Raw genomic sequence first — 15318 nt, 5'->3', positions numbered from 1 at the left:
CAACGATCCAGCGTGTAAGGTCAAGCGTCGCGTAGGTAGGGCAGATGTCATTCCACTCAGGAAGTAGTCTCCTAACTCCGGGGCAGGTTCGTCGTCGCCGCCAAAGTCCTCTTAACTCCAGTATCACGCCAGGTATTAAGAAGTTGCAGGGTCAGTCGGGTTGCATCGCATGGAACTGGGCAAAAATACTCTCTCGGCTGCTAGATTCCACGGCTGCATGGCTTAGTTGTCCCAGTCATGGAAGATTCCTACTCTTGGGTGGCCCACAAGTGAAAGTTAAATGTGGATTCTGAACAGCAAGGAACAGAAATAGAAACTTGAATTCATGATCAAAGAGGCGCTAATATTGTTAGAAGAGGGCCCTGGGACGTTGTGTCTAAGACGGTTCTAATCCCTCGTCCAACACACTCACACATTCTCACTGGAACAGTCCTAAACGTCACACGTCCTTTGCGTAGCTTCAACCCCCGCCCGCCTCCGCCCGAAACTACCTGTACACCTACCCTTACAACAACAGGGATAACGGAGTTAAGACCAGTATCTCATTCCGCAGGGTACTCGAGACAAATTAGCCTTTGGTAGCAACAAGACCTGCTTCGGAGTTAAGAGACGATTATATCCGCAAAATTGCCAAGGTCAAGTGTAAATCGAATCCAAGGGCATGATACAAGGTTAGTCTGACGCTACTGAAATCCCTGGAGATATTATAGTAGAAGTGGATCTTCAGCGGCAAGTCTGCTTTTAAGAAGCTACTTGCTAGAGACAGCAACGGCAAAACAGGTGTTAAGGAAGATAGGTCTCATACACACTTGGATCAACGCTTAGACATGGATTAACAAGAGAGGCAAACAACATATAGCAGGCTAAGTAGGTAATAAAGACTACTGAGTCAAGACCACGGGCCAAGAATACTATCACAGGCCGTAACTTGTTTCGTCCGAGAGCATCTGTGGCCATGGGCGAGGGATCCTGGGTCACTCCAAAGGAAAAGGGTTGTCAAGCTAACGCTCACCTTACCGGAACCATCTGCACACGCAAGAAAAGGTTGATCTCGGGGAGGGTTCAGGTTCGCTCGGAGTTCTCCACGGCGGTGGTCTCCCCGGTGGTGGAAACAGAGTCGTCGCATAGCTGGCGCCTTGGGTGCTTGCTGTGAGCGACAACCTTCGAGGTCTTGGGGTGGGTGGGCGTGTGAGAGCTTGAGTAGCACACACTGTGACCGCAAGCAAGCAGGCGCTTTGAAAAGTAAATGCTTATCGCGGTCAAGTTTGACCTTCTTGAAGACCTCGGTGGGGGTGGGACAAGCTTTGGACCCGAAGCACATGTTGATGACCAGTAATATCACCATGGGTGCCTTTTCAAGGGAGAATTCGGGACTCGGTCGTATCGAACTACAGATACAAACTCGTCACAGATACGTACATGTAGACTCTTTCCTTGGAGGGAACACCAGCAAGTATCCCAGGCTGCGGCATCTAAAGTATGCCGGGGAGCAAGGAGAAACGGTCGGGGAAGATGGATGACTCTGTAACACCATCGGTCGCCAACATTACCTTCAATTTCATGACGAGATTCCGTGCTGGCCTCCGACGGCTTCTTCGAGTCTGCAGAGCGTCTCTGAACAACCCAGTCCATTCTTCTTGAATGAATCTTGTTTCCGCAACCTTTTTCAACCGTGTGTATCAAATCAGAGGGAGGACTTTTCGGATTCTTGTTACAAATTGCCACTCACGGTCATTGGTAGATGTTGATCTCGGTTCAGATAGATCCCGTCCGAGACAAAAGTCCAATGACAGTCATGAACTCGGAAGATACCAACAACTATCCTTTCCAACCGCTTCAGTGAGTAGCCATGGAGTACATCGTCCACTTACCCGCGGATCTTGCCCTGCGTCCTCTCCCCGAGACACGCGTTAGCACGGCCAAGGAAGCTCGGCCGCTGGGAACCCGTCCCCGTCAGCAAAACTCAAAGTCACACACCACGACCACAAGGCGCCGCGACACCTAGAACTATCTAGACAGTTTGGAATCGCAGTATTCGGAAGACGTTTTCCTGGGAATTCATGTTGACCCACCCGGGGGGAGGGGGCTACAGACGGGGAAGAAGTGCCGATAGGCGCAGTCGGGGAGTATTATCGGGGAGTGCAGCCGAGCGCAGACGACACAGGCAATGCAAGTGTCGTAATGTCGGGGCCCATGTTGAGCAAACCTTGCCACCGCATGCCACGATTGGCGTCTCGGGGCGCAAGGGCGCGCGTTTATTGTGCATCCCCGGGAAGCTGCACGACTGCACACGAGTCTGTTCGTCGTCTTTCGGTCTTGCGAACAAAACAGGATTGAGGGTATACCGTACAGCCTGCAGAAGACCTCGTAATCACGGCATATATCCAATGAGACGCTGGTGTTCGGCTGGGCTAGGGCCCTTTCCCCCCCCCAAACAAGCCTTTGGCTTTCCTGATGCTGACTTCATCGTTTGAGTCACTCAAGGCCAGTCAGTACACGAGTCGCGGGGTTCTCTTGTCCTTCAAGTTCACAAGGCATGAAGATGATCCTCTTGCCCGACGAATTACGGTTACAGACCCAGGTTCACACACACACACACACACACACACACACACAACTAGCTTTGTGAGCCGTTTACATATGTGAAGTGAGAGGCTCTGTTATGGACAGGAGCGCCCTTTCCCCTCTTCTCTTGGGCTAGTATAAATCTCGGGGTAAGAGACACTTTCGAGTAGGGCGCGCCCTTCCTACACACCATCTCCATCTTCCTCATCCCAGGGTAAACTTGGCCAGCGCCCAGTCCAGCACCTTGGCGCAGTCGCTGATGCCGCCCTCCTCGAACTCCCAGCAGTTGGACAGGACGTCCTTCTGGGCCAGGATCGTCCGCCTCCAGTTCTGCGGGTAGATCAGCCGCGTGGGCATGTTGAGCGAGGGGATCGTCTGGGCGCGCTCGGCGGCGGTCAGGAGGAGGGAGCAGGTGACGAAGCTGCGCAGCTGCAGCCAGAGGCCGTGATGAGGCGACGACGAGGTGGCCTGGATGCGGAAGAGGCAGTACTGCAGGCCCCGCGAGGCGATCTCGGCCACCCTGGCGGTGGTGCTCTCGGACACGGTGATGCCGACGGAGATGGTGGAGGCGAGGCACACAAAGGGCCGGCAGAGCAGCTCGCGCATGGCGAGGTACCGCCCCCGCAGCGCCTGGCACAGGTCGTCCGTCAGGGGCGCGATGTCTCCCGCGGGGACCTGGAAGGAGATGGGGGGCGCCAGCTGCTCGTACCAGTCGGTCAGCTGGGCCTCGAAGACCTCAAAGACCTCGAGCATGCGGTCGATGCCGGTCTCGGTCGGGTGCGGGGGGCAGCGCTTCTGGGCCTGGGCGATGCGGTTGATGAGGTGCCGGGCCGAGATCTCGGCGAGGTAGTAGTACCAGGACCTCTGCTCCATCATGAGGGCCTTGTTGTCGAGGTTCGTGACGCCGAGGCTGGGAGGCGCGGGAAGGCTGTAGGGGTAGTCTACGCCGGCAAGAATGGAGCCGGGGAGGGACAGTTCGAAGGCGAGGTCACTGTGGTGTTGTTGGTTGTGTGTCAGATGAGGGGGGAGTCACTTTTTTTTTTTTGTAGGTTTCCCAAGTTCTTGAATATCACGTCCTTGGGGGACATCACGTACCATTCGGACTTGAAGCAGGTGAAGTAGAGGGTCTGCTCTAGTGTCAGTGACTGAGGAAAGTCGGCGGACGGTGTTTCGGCCTTTTCAGGCGGCATCGTCAGTCTGCCGGGCGAAGGTTTGCCCCAATGTTAGCCCGAGGGGAACCTGATGAGAAGAAAGTCGAGGGCGTTCGTGCGCGTCATACTTGTTCATGAGAGAGGTGGTGTACCAGGTGTTGCTCGCCATACTAAAGCATTTCCAGGCCTGCAGGGGATCCATGTTGTACATGTGCCAGATCCTGTTATGTACCCCAGTCAGCCCTGTTGACCCAGAGAGAGGGAGGAGAGCGACAACAAGCCAAACACAAACACGCATGAGAGGGGCGTCTCACCCTGCAAGGCACAAGCATTGGACGGATTCCCAGCCGGGCGACCCCATGGAGAACCCCAGCCGCTTCTCGGCGACGGACCAGTACCTGAACGCCAGGTGACGGTTCGGCTCGACCGAGTACCCGCGGGGCGTCCCGCTCGGGGTTCTCTGGCCCGGCCGCTGGGATATGGCGCCGAGGGCGCATGTGAGAGCGACGATGCAGGTGGCCGAGGACCAGTCCGGGCCGTTCTCGGCGACCTGCTTGATCATCTGGCGCAGCACGGCGGGCTCGACGACGGGGTTCATGGGGCGGACGTTGGCGAGGAACAGGTCCGCGAGCCGGGACAGCTCGTAGAACTCCATGGCGGGCGGGGACCGCGGCGAGAAGACCTCGGAGCTGCGCGGGGACGCGTGGCTGAAGGGGTCGATGGCGAAGGGCACCGGCTTGGGGAAGATGGGCCACTCGAGCACCGTGTCGAGGCCGGCCGTGTCCGAGAGGGAGAGGTTCGTCTTCGACCACTTGTTGGCCCCATCACCGCCGCCGTCCTGGCCGAGGATGCCGGATTCATGGCGGCCCTGAAAGGTCGGACTGTCCGGATAGTCGGTCGAGTCACGGGATAGGTCGCGGCTCAGCTGGGGGATGGCGCGGAAGTTCTCCTCGTTGCGCTGGATGAGGTTGGCCAGGTTCTCTATTGCGCCAAGTAGACGCGGCCCGACCCCTTGGCATCTGGTCAAGCATCCCATCATCATTAGTATCACTCGTATCGGTCCGATATATGTATGCCACCCCCATACACTAAACAATGGACCCGAAAGTGTAACCTGGTCCGAACGGGGTCTGGTCCGAGAGGGAGCCAACCTTCTGCTCCTCACCCCCCCAACTTGCAAGAGCAGACAGCAGGCAGAAGACAAGATGGACAGATGGACAGACGGATGGATAGCTAGATAAAGCACTTACAACGACGTGGCCGGGGCGGAGTCCTCGATGTAGGTACAGGTGGCGCCGACGCGTCTGCAATAGCCGCAGATGGGCCGCTCGTTGTCGCACTTTGTCTTGCGGCCACGGCAGGTCTGGCAGGCGGACGACGCGCGGGACCAGGTCCTCTGCTTCGCCGGCATCCTGGGATCGACCTGCTCCGCGATGAAGTGCTGTTGCTGGTGCTGGTGCTGGTGCTGGTGCTGCTGGTGCTGGTGCTGCTGCTGCACGTGGTGATCGACGCCAACATCGCCAGGGCTGGGGCGGCCGGGAGGCGAGCCGACGCCGCCGGACATGACGCCCATGTCGGGGAAGCCCCCCCGACCGGCGTCCATCATCCTCATTCTCTTCGGCGGTGGGTCCATTGCGGCGGAATAAGAATGACTCTCTGGATGAAGGGGGATGTAATCGGGCATCGGGATCATCATGTGTTCGGGGAGAGTAAGCGACGGCAGTGTGGATGATGTGGTGGTGGTGGTGGGGGGGGGGGGGGGGGGAATGCCGATGCCTTGACTGACGATCGCGAGTTTAATCTTGACCAGCTTGGATCTCCCGAATCCTTCCCCTTCCCCCCTCCGCAGAAGGGTTTCAGAGCTGGCGCAATGGCCTCCCCGAGAGAGGTTGGCTTCGGTTCCTCACCTGAGTCGTTGGTCACGCATTGTCATAGAGTCTTGCTTACATGTGCATAGTCTCTCGAAACTCTATACGCTCGGGGACCGTCCCCGCGCGGCATGGCGACTGTCCAAGTCTATGCTCGGGAGTCGGGGGGCTTTGCCGTCGGTGTGCGGACGGTGGCCTCGTAGTCATCATGACGACTCACCGAGAACCTAATGTGTCGTTGACTCTACAGATACTTTGTAGATTCTACTGTAACTGACTCTTTTGTCTTCAGCTTACACACTAGCCACTCGGTGTTCGTCCAGTCCCAAGTCATCACAACTTGCTCTCCGATTCCCGAGTTCCGAGAACAGGCCCCCCCCCCCCAATATACATCGTACTACCCCGGGTCACACCGCACCATGACTTCTAAACTAGGCTCCAAAGGGACGAATTTGGGGGATTGGATCCACATCCCGTGGGGAGAGAAGCAGACATTTTGGGGAGGGGTGGGGGAGTTCGGCTGGGGTAAACAAGGCAAAGGGCGTCGTCTTTGGTTGTACAAGTGTCAATAGAGAGAGAGAGAGAGAGAGAGAGAGAGAGACAGATAGACTAGATTCTCTCTTCCTAGACGTACCTGGTCGATGGCGCCTATCGACTTTTGCATATATCTCTCGCCGTGTCCTCTCTCTCAACCTCCAATGGCCCTCGAGCTGGTTTCTGACTCGGCGACTTCACTGCGTGCCAAAGACGATTGCCACCGGTAGCCTTTGAACACAAACATATTCGACAGCTTCCAGTTCCCAATCCCAGTGTAGCCCGACCACCCCCTCAAAAACCTTCTCCAGATGGGCTTCCTCAAGTCGAAGCCGCCCAAGAAGGCGGCTGCACAGGCCGTCGGGCCTGACTTGCTTGCAGTAAGTTGACACTCTGTCGACCCATCCACCCCCTCCCTCACACCAGACGACAAACCTCTCCAACAAGTCTCTGTGAACCGGCAACTCTAAACTTCAGCCCAAGGTCCTGCCCGAGAATCCTGCGCCGTGGTACCGTACCAAGCATCTGCTTCTGCTCAACCTGACTCTTCTGATCCCCATGTTGTCGTCGGCCTCGGTTGGCTTCGACGGTACGTCAACTCTCCCTCCCTGGCCACACATATCTATCTATTTTGCCATATCAAGAGACTTCAAGCTCTAACAACCCGCCCAGGGGCCATGATGAACGGCCTGCAGACGCTCACGCAGTGGCGCGGCTACTTCGGCAACCCGAGCGCGCCTGTCCTCGGCACGATGAACGCCGTCTACCCCATCGGCAAGATCATGGGCCTCGTGCCGACCACGTACCTGGCCGACCGCTACGGCCGCAAGGTGCCCATGTGGGTGGGCTTCGCCTTGCTGCTCATCGGCGCCGCCCTCCAGGGCGCGAGCACCAGCCTGCCCATGTTCGTCGTCTCGCGCTGGCTGCTCGGCGCCGCCACCGCCTTCATCGCCCAACCGGCGCCGATCCTGGTGACGGAGCTGGCCTACCCGACGATGCGTGGCAAGGTCAGCGCGCTCTACAACACCTTTTTCGTAAGTACCTGATGTACATTGTGTCCATGGCCATATGGATGTAGATATATATATATATAAATATGTATATGCATGTGGATGGGATAAAAGACACCCTTCACTAACGCTTCTGACAGTTTCTTGGGGCCATCCTCGCCGCCTGGTCCACGTACGCAACCTTCCGCCTGCCCTCGACCTGGAGCTGGAGGATCCCGTCCATCCTGCAGGGCGCCCTCCCGGCGATCCAGTTCGCCTTCTTCTACTTCGTGCCCGAGTCCCCTCGGTGGCTCGTCGCCCACGGCAAGACGGACCAGGCCCGGGCCGTCTTCGTGCGCTACCACGCCGGCGGCGACGCGTCCTCGGCTCTCGTCGACTACGAGGTCGCCGAGATCGAGGAGAACCTCCGCCTCGAGACCGAGGCCGTCCGGTCCTCGTCGTATGCCGACCTCGTCCGCACGGCGCCGAACCGCCGCCGCACCCTCATCGCCGTGCTCGTCGGCCTCGGCGCCCAGTGGGTCGGCAACGGCGTCATCTCGTACTACCTCGTGCTCGTCCTCAACACGGTCGGCATCACCGAGACCAAGGACCAGGCCCTCATCAACGGCCTGCTGCAGGTCTTCAACTGGGTCGCCGCCGTCTTCGCCGGCGCCATGATGGTTGACCGCGTCGGCCGCCGCAAGCTGTTCCTCACGTCGACGGCCGGCATGCTCGCGTGCTACATCGTCTGGACCGCCCTGACGAGCGTCTTCACCCGCACCAAGGACGAGAGGGCCGGCTACGCCGTCGTCGCCTTCATCTTCATCTACTACTTCTTCTACGACATCGCCTGGTCGCCCCTTCTCATGTCCTACCCGGTCGAGATCTTCCCGTACACCCTGCGCGGGAGGGGCCTGTCCGTGTCCCTGGGGTCGACCTTTGTCGGCCTTATCATCGGACAATTCGTCAACCCGATCGGCATGGCCAGCTTGGGGTGGAAGTACTACATTGTCTTCTGCGTCATCCTGACCGTCCTGCTGTTCCTCATCTGGCTCCTCTTCCCCGAGACCAAGGGCCGGACGCTGGAGCAGATCGCCGAGGTCTTTGACGGCAAGAACCACGCCCTCGGCGCCGGCATCGCAAAGGAGAAGGCCGATGACGAGTTTGTCGAGGTTGAAGACGCCGCGGACAAGAAGGTCTAGCCTCGGCTGCGACGTCTTTCAGTCGTGTTTGCCTGTTACCCCCTATCTTTGACTGACTGGCTTTATAATCAATTAACAAAGCCACTTGTCCTTAGTCCTAGTCATTGCCTCGAGTTTGAAATGTGCGATTGTCCTGGTATCCAGGATTGACGAGTGAGTTCCATGTTGATGTACTTGCTTCTGATGATTCTTGACGGTCAACCAATTCAGTTAAAAGATGAACTCAACCAGCTACTACGCTTCCTTTCTATTTGCTTTACGTAAAAACGTGAAAAGAAGAAAACAACTTGATTCATAGACAAGTCAAACCAACACAAGACACGGGTGTTTCTTTGCTGGTAGTGACACAATTAGTTCTGCGTATGTCAACGTCATGAAGCAGCTGTTGAGTAACAACCGAACATCTATCAACCCATGTCCCTATGAATATGGAGGCGCTTTCCGGCGTAAATCTTCGGCGTCGTCAGTTACCAACATGTATCCATCCTTCTCAGGCTCATGTCTTTGACGCGCTGACTGACTCCATGTCCTACCCAAGTCGCCGGGTTGGAGAGAAAATATGCCAAATTGCCCACGAGGGCGGGCCTCGTCTGCCGTCTCCCACTTCACCCTCAACGACACCTCTAGCCGCTCCTCCATAGAAAAGACAAAACCCCGGGGAAAGGCCCCGCTAAGGAAGACCCCCTGCATCCGCAAAGGGGAGGTTGCGCCAGACGCCACTCTCGGAGGGCGATAATGTAATGTCTGCAAGGCAATAGGACCATATGTCTTGTGAGCTGACCGGCGTCGGATGCAGCAACAGGCTGCGACCTGGATCGGAAGTTCTCCTCGCACTTTGCCCGTTTTGGCAGCGCGCGATGCACGAGAGAGCAAGTAACACAAGGAGGAAGTGGATGAAGAACTAGAGGAGAAAGCTGGGGTCGACGGGGGAGGGGCATGACTCGGACAACGTCCGCTTATACGAATCAGGTCTCGTTCCGTTCTCCGTGTGCGGTCCACCAAAAGTCTGGAGAAGTTCTTCAAAGGCCCAGACGAATCTCGGAACTCGGTGTCAGACCTGTCTCTCAACCTTCCTCCGTCCAAACACTTTCCACTCACAAACTTTGGCCGAATTTCTCCGCAAAAAATCTCACTTTCTGAGCTGCACAACCAAAGGCTTTCCGAGACCTTGCGACGAGGTTCTAGACTGCCCCCTCATAGAGTTGACGGTTCCGAGAGGACCTTGTCAACGTCATTCCGGCCGGGACTCTCTGTCTTGTCTTGTCTTGTCCGCCAGGGGGGCCTCTGCAGGGGGACGGACGGGAGTGAGTTTCCCACCCCCCACGTGTCGGCGTCGCAGTACTTGAGGGCCTCCCGGAGGGCATGCACAAAAGAAACAATGGAGCCCAAGCCGAAGCGAATCAAGATCGATGTGGCATGTGAGGCGTGCCGGAGGAGGAAGGTCAAGTGCGATGGGGCTCGTCCAGGTGAGTTGTTATCGGTGATCAGTCTCAACTTCGCAGTGAGAGCATATGGAGTGCTCCCCCTTCCCCTTCCCCATGTTATATGATACGATGTCTTGGTTCACTCTTGGACACTGTACCCTGCTGATTATGCAACACTGACACCGAGACACAGCATGCGGGAACTGCTGGAAGAGGACCGATCTCAGAAACGGCTGCACATACAGCTCCGAGGCCGAGGCCTCGTCGTCCCGGGAAAAGACGGCCGATGCCAGCCCGGGCAACCCCGAAAGGGCGACCCTGCCCAAGATCATCCACACGCCGGATGCCGCCTTCACGCAGCCCCTGATGCCCCCTGCCTCCCGGCAACATCTGAGCGCGACGACGCCCAAGTCGACGACATCCTCGGGCCCGCCGGACCCTACCGCAAGACTGGGCCGGGCCGAGAGGCACCCCGTCACCCCGTCCGACGCCAGCCCCTCCGTCGTGGACTCCATGACCACGGTCCGCGAGGACGGCACGGTCACCGGCGAGTATTTTGGCAGCAGCAGCGCCGGATCCTTCACGAACCAGATCAAGGCCGCCATCGACGCGCGGCTGGGCTCGCGCGCCGAGACCCGCGGCGGCGTCAAGAGCTCGCTGTTCCGCTCCTCGCTGCCCCTGAACGGCGCGGGCCCGGGAGGCCAAGCCGACTACGTCCTGCCGGCCCGGAAGCAGGCCGACCACCTGATGGATCTCTACTGGTACTACGTTGACCCGCTGTACCCCTTCCTGGACCGGCAGCGGTTCGAGCACTCGTACCGGGCGCTCTTCGCCGGTACGTCCATCGACGCCGACGAGCGCACCTTTGTCAGCATCCTGAACATCATCCTCGCGCTCTCGACGCAGCTCATCGAGTCGACGCCTCCGGAGCAGAGGGACCGGGCCAGCCAGGGGTACTTCACGCGGGCGCAGGACCTGCTCCGGCTCAGCCTGTGGGACACGGGCTCCATCGAGCTCATCCAGTGCCTGCTCCTCATGAGCCAGTATCTGCAGAGCACCAACAACCCGCACCAGACGTGGATGATTGTCGGGTCGGCGGTGCGGATCGCCCAGAGCCTCGGCCTTCATCTGCCCGAGACGTCGCTAGAGCTGCCGAGCGAGGGTGAGAGGGACCTCGTGAGACGAATCTGGCATGGATGTCTCTTGATGGACCGGTAAGAGAGAGAGAGAGAGAGAGAGAGCTCCTTGTATACTTTGGGTTTTACCCACCAGACCGTTTGATTCTGACACCGATGAACAGCATGATCGCCATCACCCACGGACGACCCGCCATGGTCTCGGATCATCTCGCATCGAGTGTCGTGCTGCCTTCGATCCCAGACATGGATGCCAACACCGAGCACGGAGTGCAACTGGACGCCGTCTCGCTGCATAGGCTCCGCTACCAGGGCTTCTTTCACAAGTCGCTGGAGCTGTACGAAGTCATCAACTACGCCGTCTTGGCCTTCTACTCGTCGACCTCGCCCCTGAAGTCGTCTACACACACCAACGGCGGCGCAGCAAACAGCAGCCAGCGTCTCTCCGAGCTCCCCGACTTGGACCTTGGGAAGGCCCTGCAACTGGACCAGAGACTGACGAAATGGGAAAAAAGTCTCCCCAGCTTCCTGACCATGGCCGACGAGCCCGAGACCACTTTGGGCGAGGTGTTCCGGAGACAGGCCGTCATTCTACGCATCAGGTAAGCCCCCTCACCCACGGCAACATAATCCGAGCTGTGACACAATGGCAGCTCTTCTAACATCCCCCCTCGTTCCCATCACCCGCAGACTGCTCCACGCCCGCATGCTACTCCTCAGACCGATGCTCGCCCGCTTCTGCCTCTCGCATCCGGCCGACTCGTCGTCGTCGTCGTCCCAGCCGTGTCACGAGGACCTCTCGTCCCGCGTGACGCAGCAGTGTGCCATGGCCTGCGTCGAGGCCGCCCAGAGCCTCATCTCCTTCATCGTCCGCTTCCAGCGCCACGACGGCTCCCTCGGCCTCCTCCCGGCCTGGTGGTACCGCGTCTTCTACATATACACCGCCGCGACCGTCCTTATCGCCGCCCGGCTGCGGCCCGCCGTCTTCTCGGCGCTCGACATCTCCCGCTCGTGGAACCAGGCCATGGGACTCCTGCACGACCACGAGGACCTCGGTCCGTCGCCGAGGAGGTGCGCCGCGGCGCTGCAGATCCTCTCGAGCAAGATGTTCCAGGACCAGCAGCAGCAACAGCAGCAGCAGCAACCGCAGCACCAGCAGCAACATCATCAGCATCAGCATCAGCATCAAAATCAACAGCAACACCAGTCGCAGTCGGTGGCGTCTCTCTTGGCCACAGACGCCAACTCGGCGGCGGTACCGAACATGGCTGGCGACCAGCAGCAGGAGACGTTCGACATGCCGTTTCCGTACTTGGCGCAGGATGCCGCCTTCGACTTGGACGCGATATCGTTCGATGTCAACGACTTCTCGTGGCTCAACAGCATGCCTGGGAGCTTATAAGTGGCGGCCTGTAGTCCTCGATACGCCGTCATACGTTTATACCACGTTCACTCATCCTCCTGAAATACCCAACCCATAGCGCGTGTTCATGTTCAATTTCTTTCAACTTTTTTTTTTGCATGTCTTCCTTTTGTTTTTTTGTACGCATTACTCAAATACCATCCTGTTCTTCACACCGCCAAGCTTGCTTATCCTAACCTCGACAACATCGCCGTCCTTCAGGTACCCAGTCGGCTTCATCCCCATGCCGACGCCCGATGGCGTGCCCGTCAGCACGACGGTCCCGGCCTCGAGGGTTGTGCCCTGGCTGATGAAGCTGACAATCTCCTCGACGCCGAAGAGCAAGTCGCCCGTGCTCTCGTTCTGCCTCTCCTCGCCGTTGACAAACGTCTGGAGGGTGAGGTCGCTGGCGTTCCCGACCACTGCCGGCGACACGAGCACCGGGCTGAGGGGGGCGAACTTGTCGAACCCCTTGCTGAAGCACCACTGGGGCACGCCGCCGGCCTTGGCTGGGTCCCGCTGCCACGCCCGTGCCGAGACGTCGTTGGCTGTCAGGTAGCCCGCGACGTACTCGAGGGCTTGTTCTTTGGGGATGTTCTTGCCCGTCTTCCCAATCACGAAGGCCTACCGGGTGTTAGTCAGGGGGACGGGCAAATTCAATCGGAGCCCAGATGGTCCCTTACCAGTTCGCCTTCGTAGTCCACGGTCCCGTCTTGGGCAACCTTGGGGATCGGCACATCCTCGTTCCACGCGGCCACGGATGTCGCAGGCTTGATGAAGACGGAGGGGTAAGGGGGCGGTGTCCGGCCACCCTCCTTGACTGCAACTCAGATGTCAGAAAAGACTGCACCATGCCGTCACTTCCGACAAGGCAGGGGAAGGGGCCCAAATAGAGGATGCATAATACATACTGTGCTTGACGTAGTTCAGACCAATGCAGCGGATGATCGGGACATCCTTGGGGGTCAAGAGAGGCCTCAGGCCCTTGACGTGGACGCGCTCACCCTTGGTCAGGGGCGAGACGGGGCTGGCGCCGTCGTACACGACGGCCCACAGGTCGTTCTTGTCGAGGAGCGCCGTGAACTCGGACTCGTCCTGGACCTGGGGCTCACCGAAGCGCTCCACGTCGTTGTCGTCGACGAAACGGATGAGACGGTCCCAAGACATGGTTGACTGTTAGTGTGTGTGTGTGTGCGTGTGTGTGTATGGGAACAGGTAGGAGGGGGGCCTAAAGACTGAGATTATGTTTCCTTTTCTTTGTTATTGATGAGCCGCTGACGAGGCTGTTCCCGATAACATCGCAGCTCCTTAAGTGTGTCTCGTGTCTTCTGGGAGAAGATGGTACAATATGCCCCTCAAATGGGTTATCTTGGGATTGACCAATGAGACGCTGTTCCGGGCGGTACCAGACGGAGACTCGGGACCCGTATCGGAACTCGGAACGGCTTCGACTGCCAGTACCGGCGGACCCTGTTCCGTCCCATGGCTTCCGCGGGACGGTGAACAAGGAGAGAAAGTAAGGAATCCGGGGATAACGGGGAACCGGGCTTTGATATCCCCCCCCCCTTCCAACGTCAAACGCCTCAAAGGAACATCCAACTTCATCTCAGTGTCAGTGATTGCGTTTTGATCTCACCCAGCGTTTATATCCAACTGCGTCCTGCCGCCATTGCCAAACATTGTGAGCACTACAGATTGTTTGCCAGAGCATATCGCCACTTTCCACACGCCCCCATCCTCATCTCTCAACATCTCAACCCAGTATGGACTCCCCTCATGAGGACGACAACAAGGCCAGGGCCATGAACGACTACCTCCAGGAGCTCCCGTCACAGCACTTGGAGCCCCTGTGGTCTCAGATGAACGTCATGGTGCCACCCACACCCGCGCCCGTTGCGAAGCCTCACATCTGGAAGTACGCCGACAGCCTACCCCTCCTGCACAAGGCCGCCGAGATGGTCGGTGAGAAGCAGGCCGAGAGGAGAGTCCTGATGCTGGTGAACCCCAACATGGGTATGTATTCCTTCCCTTCCCAAAATCCTCAATACCGGAACACGCAACTCACGCCTCGTTCAAGAGTCCCCTTACACGACGGACACCATCTACGGCGGTCTCCAGATCGTCAACCCCGGCGAGACCGCCCCGGCCCACCGCCACATCGCCTTCGCCCTCCGCTTCATCATCGACGGCGAAGGGTTCACGGCCGTCGAGGGTAAGAAGATGCCCCTTCGGCGCGGCGACGTCGTCGTCACGCCCACGTGGCACTGGCACGACCACGGCAACGAGAGCGACGCGCCCGTCATCTGGCTCGACGCCCTCAACCTGCCGCTCTTCCGCTTCACCCCCGTGCACTTTGCGGAACAGTACCACGAGAGCCGCTATCCCAGCGTGTAAGCACATCCCCTCCCTCCCTTGTCTGTTTGTCCAAAACCGGCGATGAAGAAAACAAATCAACACCCCCACTGACGCCCGCCCAAGACCGACAGAGAACTGCGAGTGGAGGCACCCCTGGGCCGAGGTCGAGGCCGCGCTCGACGCCCAGGACGGACCCTACGCCGTCCACCACTACACCGTCCACGGCAAGCCGCTGTCGCCCATCCTCGGGGCGCAGGCCGAGCGCATCAGCGGGCACCACACGACGGACGAGGTTCGCGAGCAGGCCTCGTTCCTCTACCACTGCTACGAGGGCCGCGGCCGGACAATCGTCGAGCCCCCGTCGGGGCCCCGCGTCGTCTTCCGGTGGTCCGCGCGGGACACCTTCGCCGTGCCGGCGTGGTCGAGGATCCAGCACGTCAACGAGGACTCTGCGGCGGCGTACCTCGTCGCCGTCAGCGATAGGCCGCTGCTGAGCAGCATCGGGCTCGTCAAGCCGCAGGCGTAGACCGTTTGCTACTTGCGGGGGGGGGGGGGGGGGGGGGGTTAATGGGGAGTGTTGAAGCTAATTATGACATTGAGACGCTGGCCCAGTCAGTGCCCGCTAGAAATCAAGGCAGGATGGTAATGAAAAATACACAAAACACTTCCAAAGACGTTACTGTCCCGCTCAA

General features: G+C 58.7%; 5 protein-coding genes across 5 annotated transcripts; 3 read left to right on the top strand and 2 right to left on the bottom strand.

The window, feature by feature from the left end:
- Positions 1-2616: 2616 nt before the first annotated feature.
- Positions 2617-5349, bottom strand: CDEST_01623 (Putative zn(2)Cys(6) fungal-type DNA-binding domain-containing protein; the record flags this gene model as incomplete). Its single annotated transcript, XM_062917782.1, has 5 exons — positions 2617-3556; positions 3661-3762; positions 3845-3937; positions 4031-4735; positions 4967-5349. The coding sequence occupies 5 exons, from the start codon at positions 5347-5349 to the stop codon at positions 2770-2772; spliced, it is 2070 nt and encodes a 689-aa protein (XP_062773833.1). The 3' UTR covers positions 2617-2769.
- A 963-nt stretch (positions 5350-6312) lies between these two features.
- CDEST_01622 (Putative major facilitator, sugar transporter, major facilitator superfamily) lies at positions 6313-8504 on the top strand. Its single transcript, XM_062917781.1, has 4 exons — positions 6313-6498; positions 6602-6707; positions 6791-7152; positions 7269-8504. The coding sequence occupies exons 1-4, from the start codon at positions 6430-6432 to the stop codon at positions 8307-8309; spliced, it is 1578 nt and encodes a 525-aa protein (XP_062773832.1). The 5' UTR covers positions 6313-6429; the 3' UTR covers positions 8310-8504.
- An 873-nt stretch (positions 8505-9377) lies between these two features.
- CDEST_01621 (uncharacterized protein) lies at positions 9378-12271 on the top strand (the record flags this gene model as incomplete). The annotated part of the gene is made up of 4 exons (XM_062917780.1): positions 9378-9775; positions 9927-10947; positions 11034-11471; positions 11560-12271. The coding sequence occupies exons 1-4, from the start codon at positions 9688-9690 to the stop codon at positions 12269-12271; spliced, it is 2259 nt and encodes a 752-aa protein (XP_062773831.1). The 5' UTR covers positions 9378-9687.
- Positions 12272-12403: 132 nt separating this feature from the next.
- Positions 12404-13578, bottom strand: CDEST_01620 (Putative fumarylacetoacetase-like protein). The gene is made up of 3 exons (XM_062917779.1): positions 13183-13578; positions 12955-13091; positions 12404-12895 (listed from the first exon to the last, which is right to left on the bottom strand). The coding sequence occupies exons 1-3, from the start codon at positions 13436-13438 to the stop codon at positions 12419-12421; spliced, it is 870 nt and encodes a 289-aa protein (XP_062773830.1). The 5' UTR covers positions 13439-13578; the 3' UTR covers positions 12404-12418.
- A 274-nt stretch (positions 13579-13852) lies between these two features.
- On the top strand, positions 13853-15152 carry CDEST_01619 (Putative rmlC-like cupin domain superfamily, rmlC-like jelly roll, gentisate 1,2-dioxygenase; the record flags this gene model as incomplete). Its single annotated transcript, XM_062917778.1, has 3 exons — positions 13853-14284; positions 14349-14661; positions 14750-15152. The coding sequence occupies exons 1-3, from the start codon at positions 14035-14037 to the stop codon at positions 15150-15152; spliced, it is 966 nt and encodes a 321-aa protein (XP_062773829.1). The 5' UTR covers positions 13853-14034.
- Positions 15153-15318: the final 166 nt, after the last annotated feature.

Source organism: Colletotrichum destructivum, chromosome 1 (assembly GCF_034447905.1).
Source record: "Colletotrichum destructivum chromosome 1, complete sequence".
NCBI lineage: Eukaryota > Fungi > Ascomycota > Sordariomycetes > Glomerellales > Glomerellaceae > Colletotrichum > Colletotrichum destructivum.
Note: the sequence above shows the minus strand (reverse complement) of the source record. Positions and strands in the feature narration are given on the sequence as shown.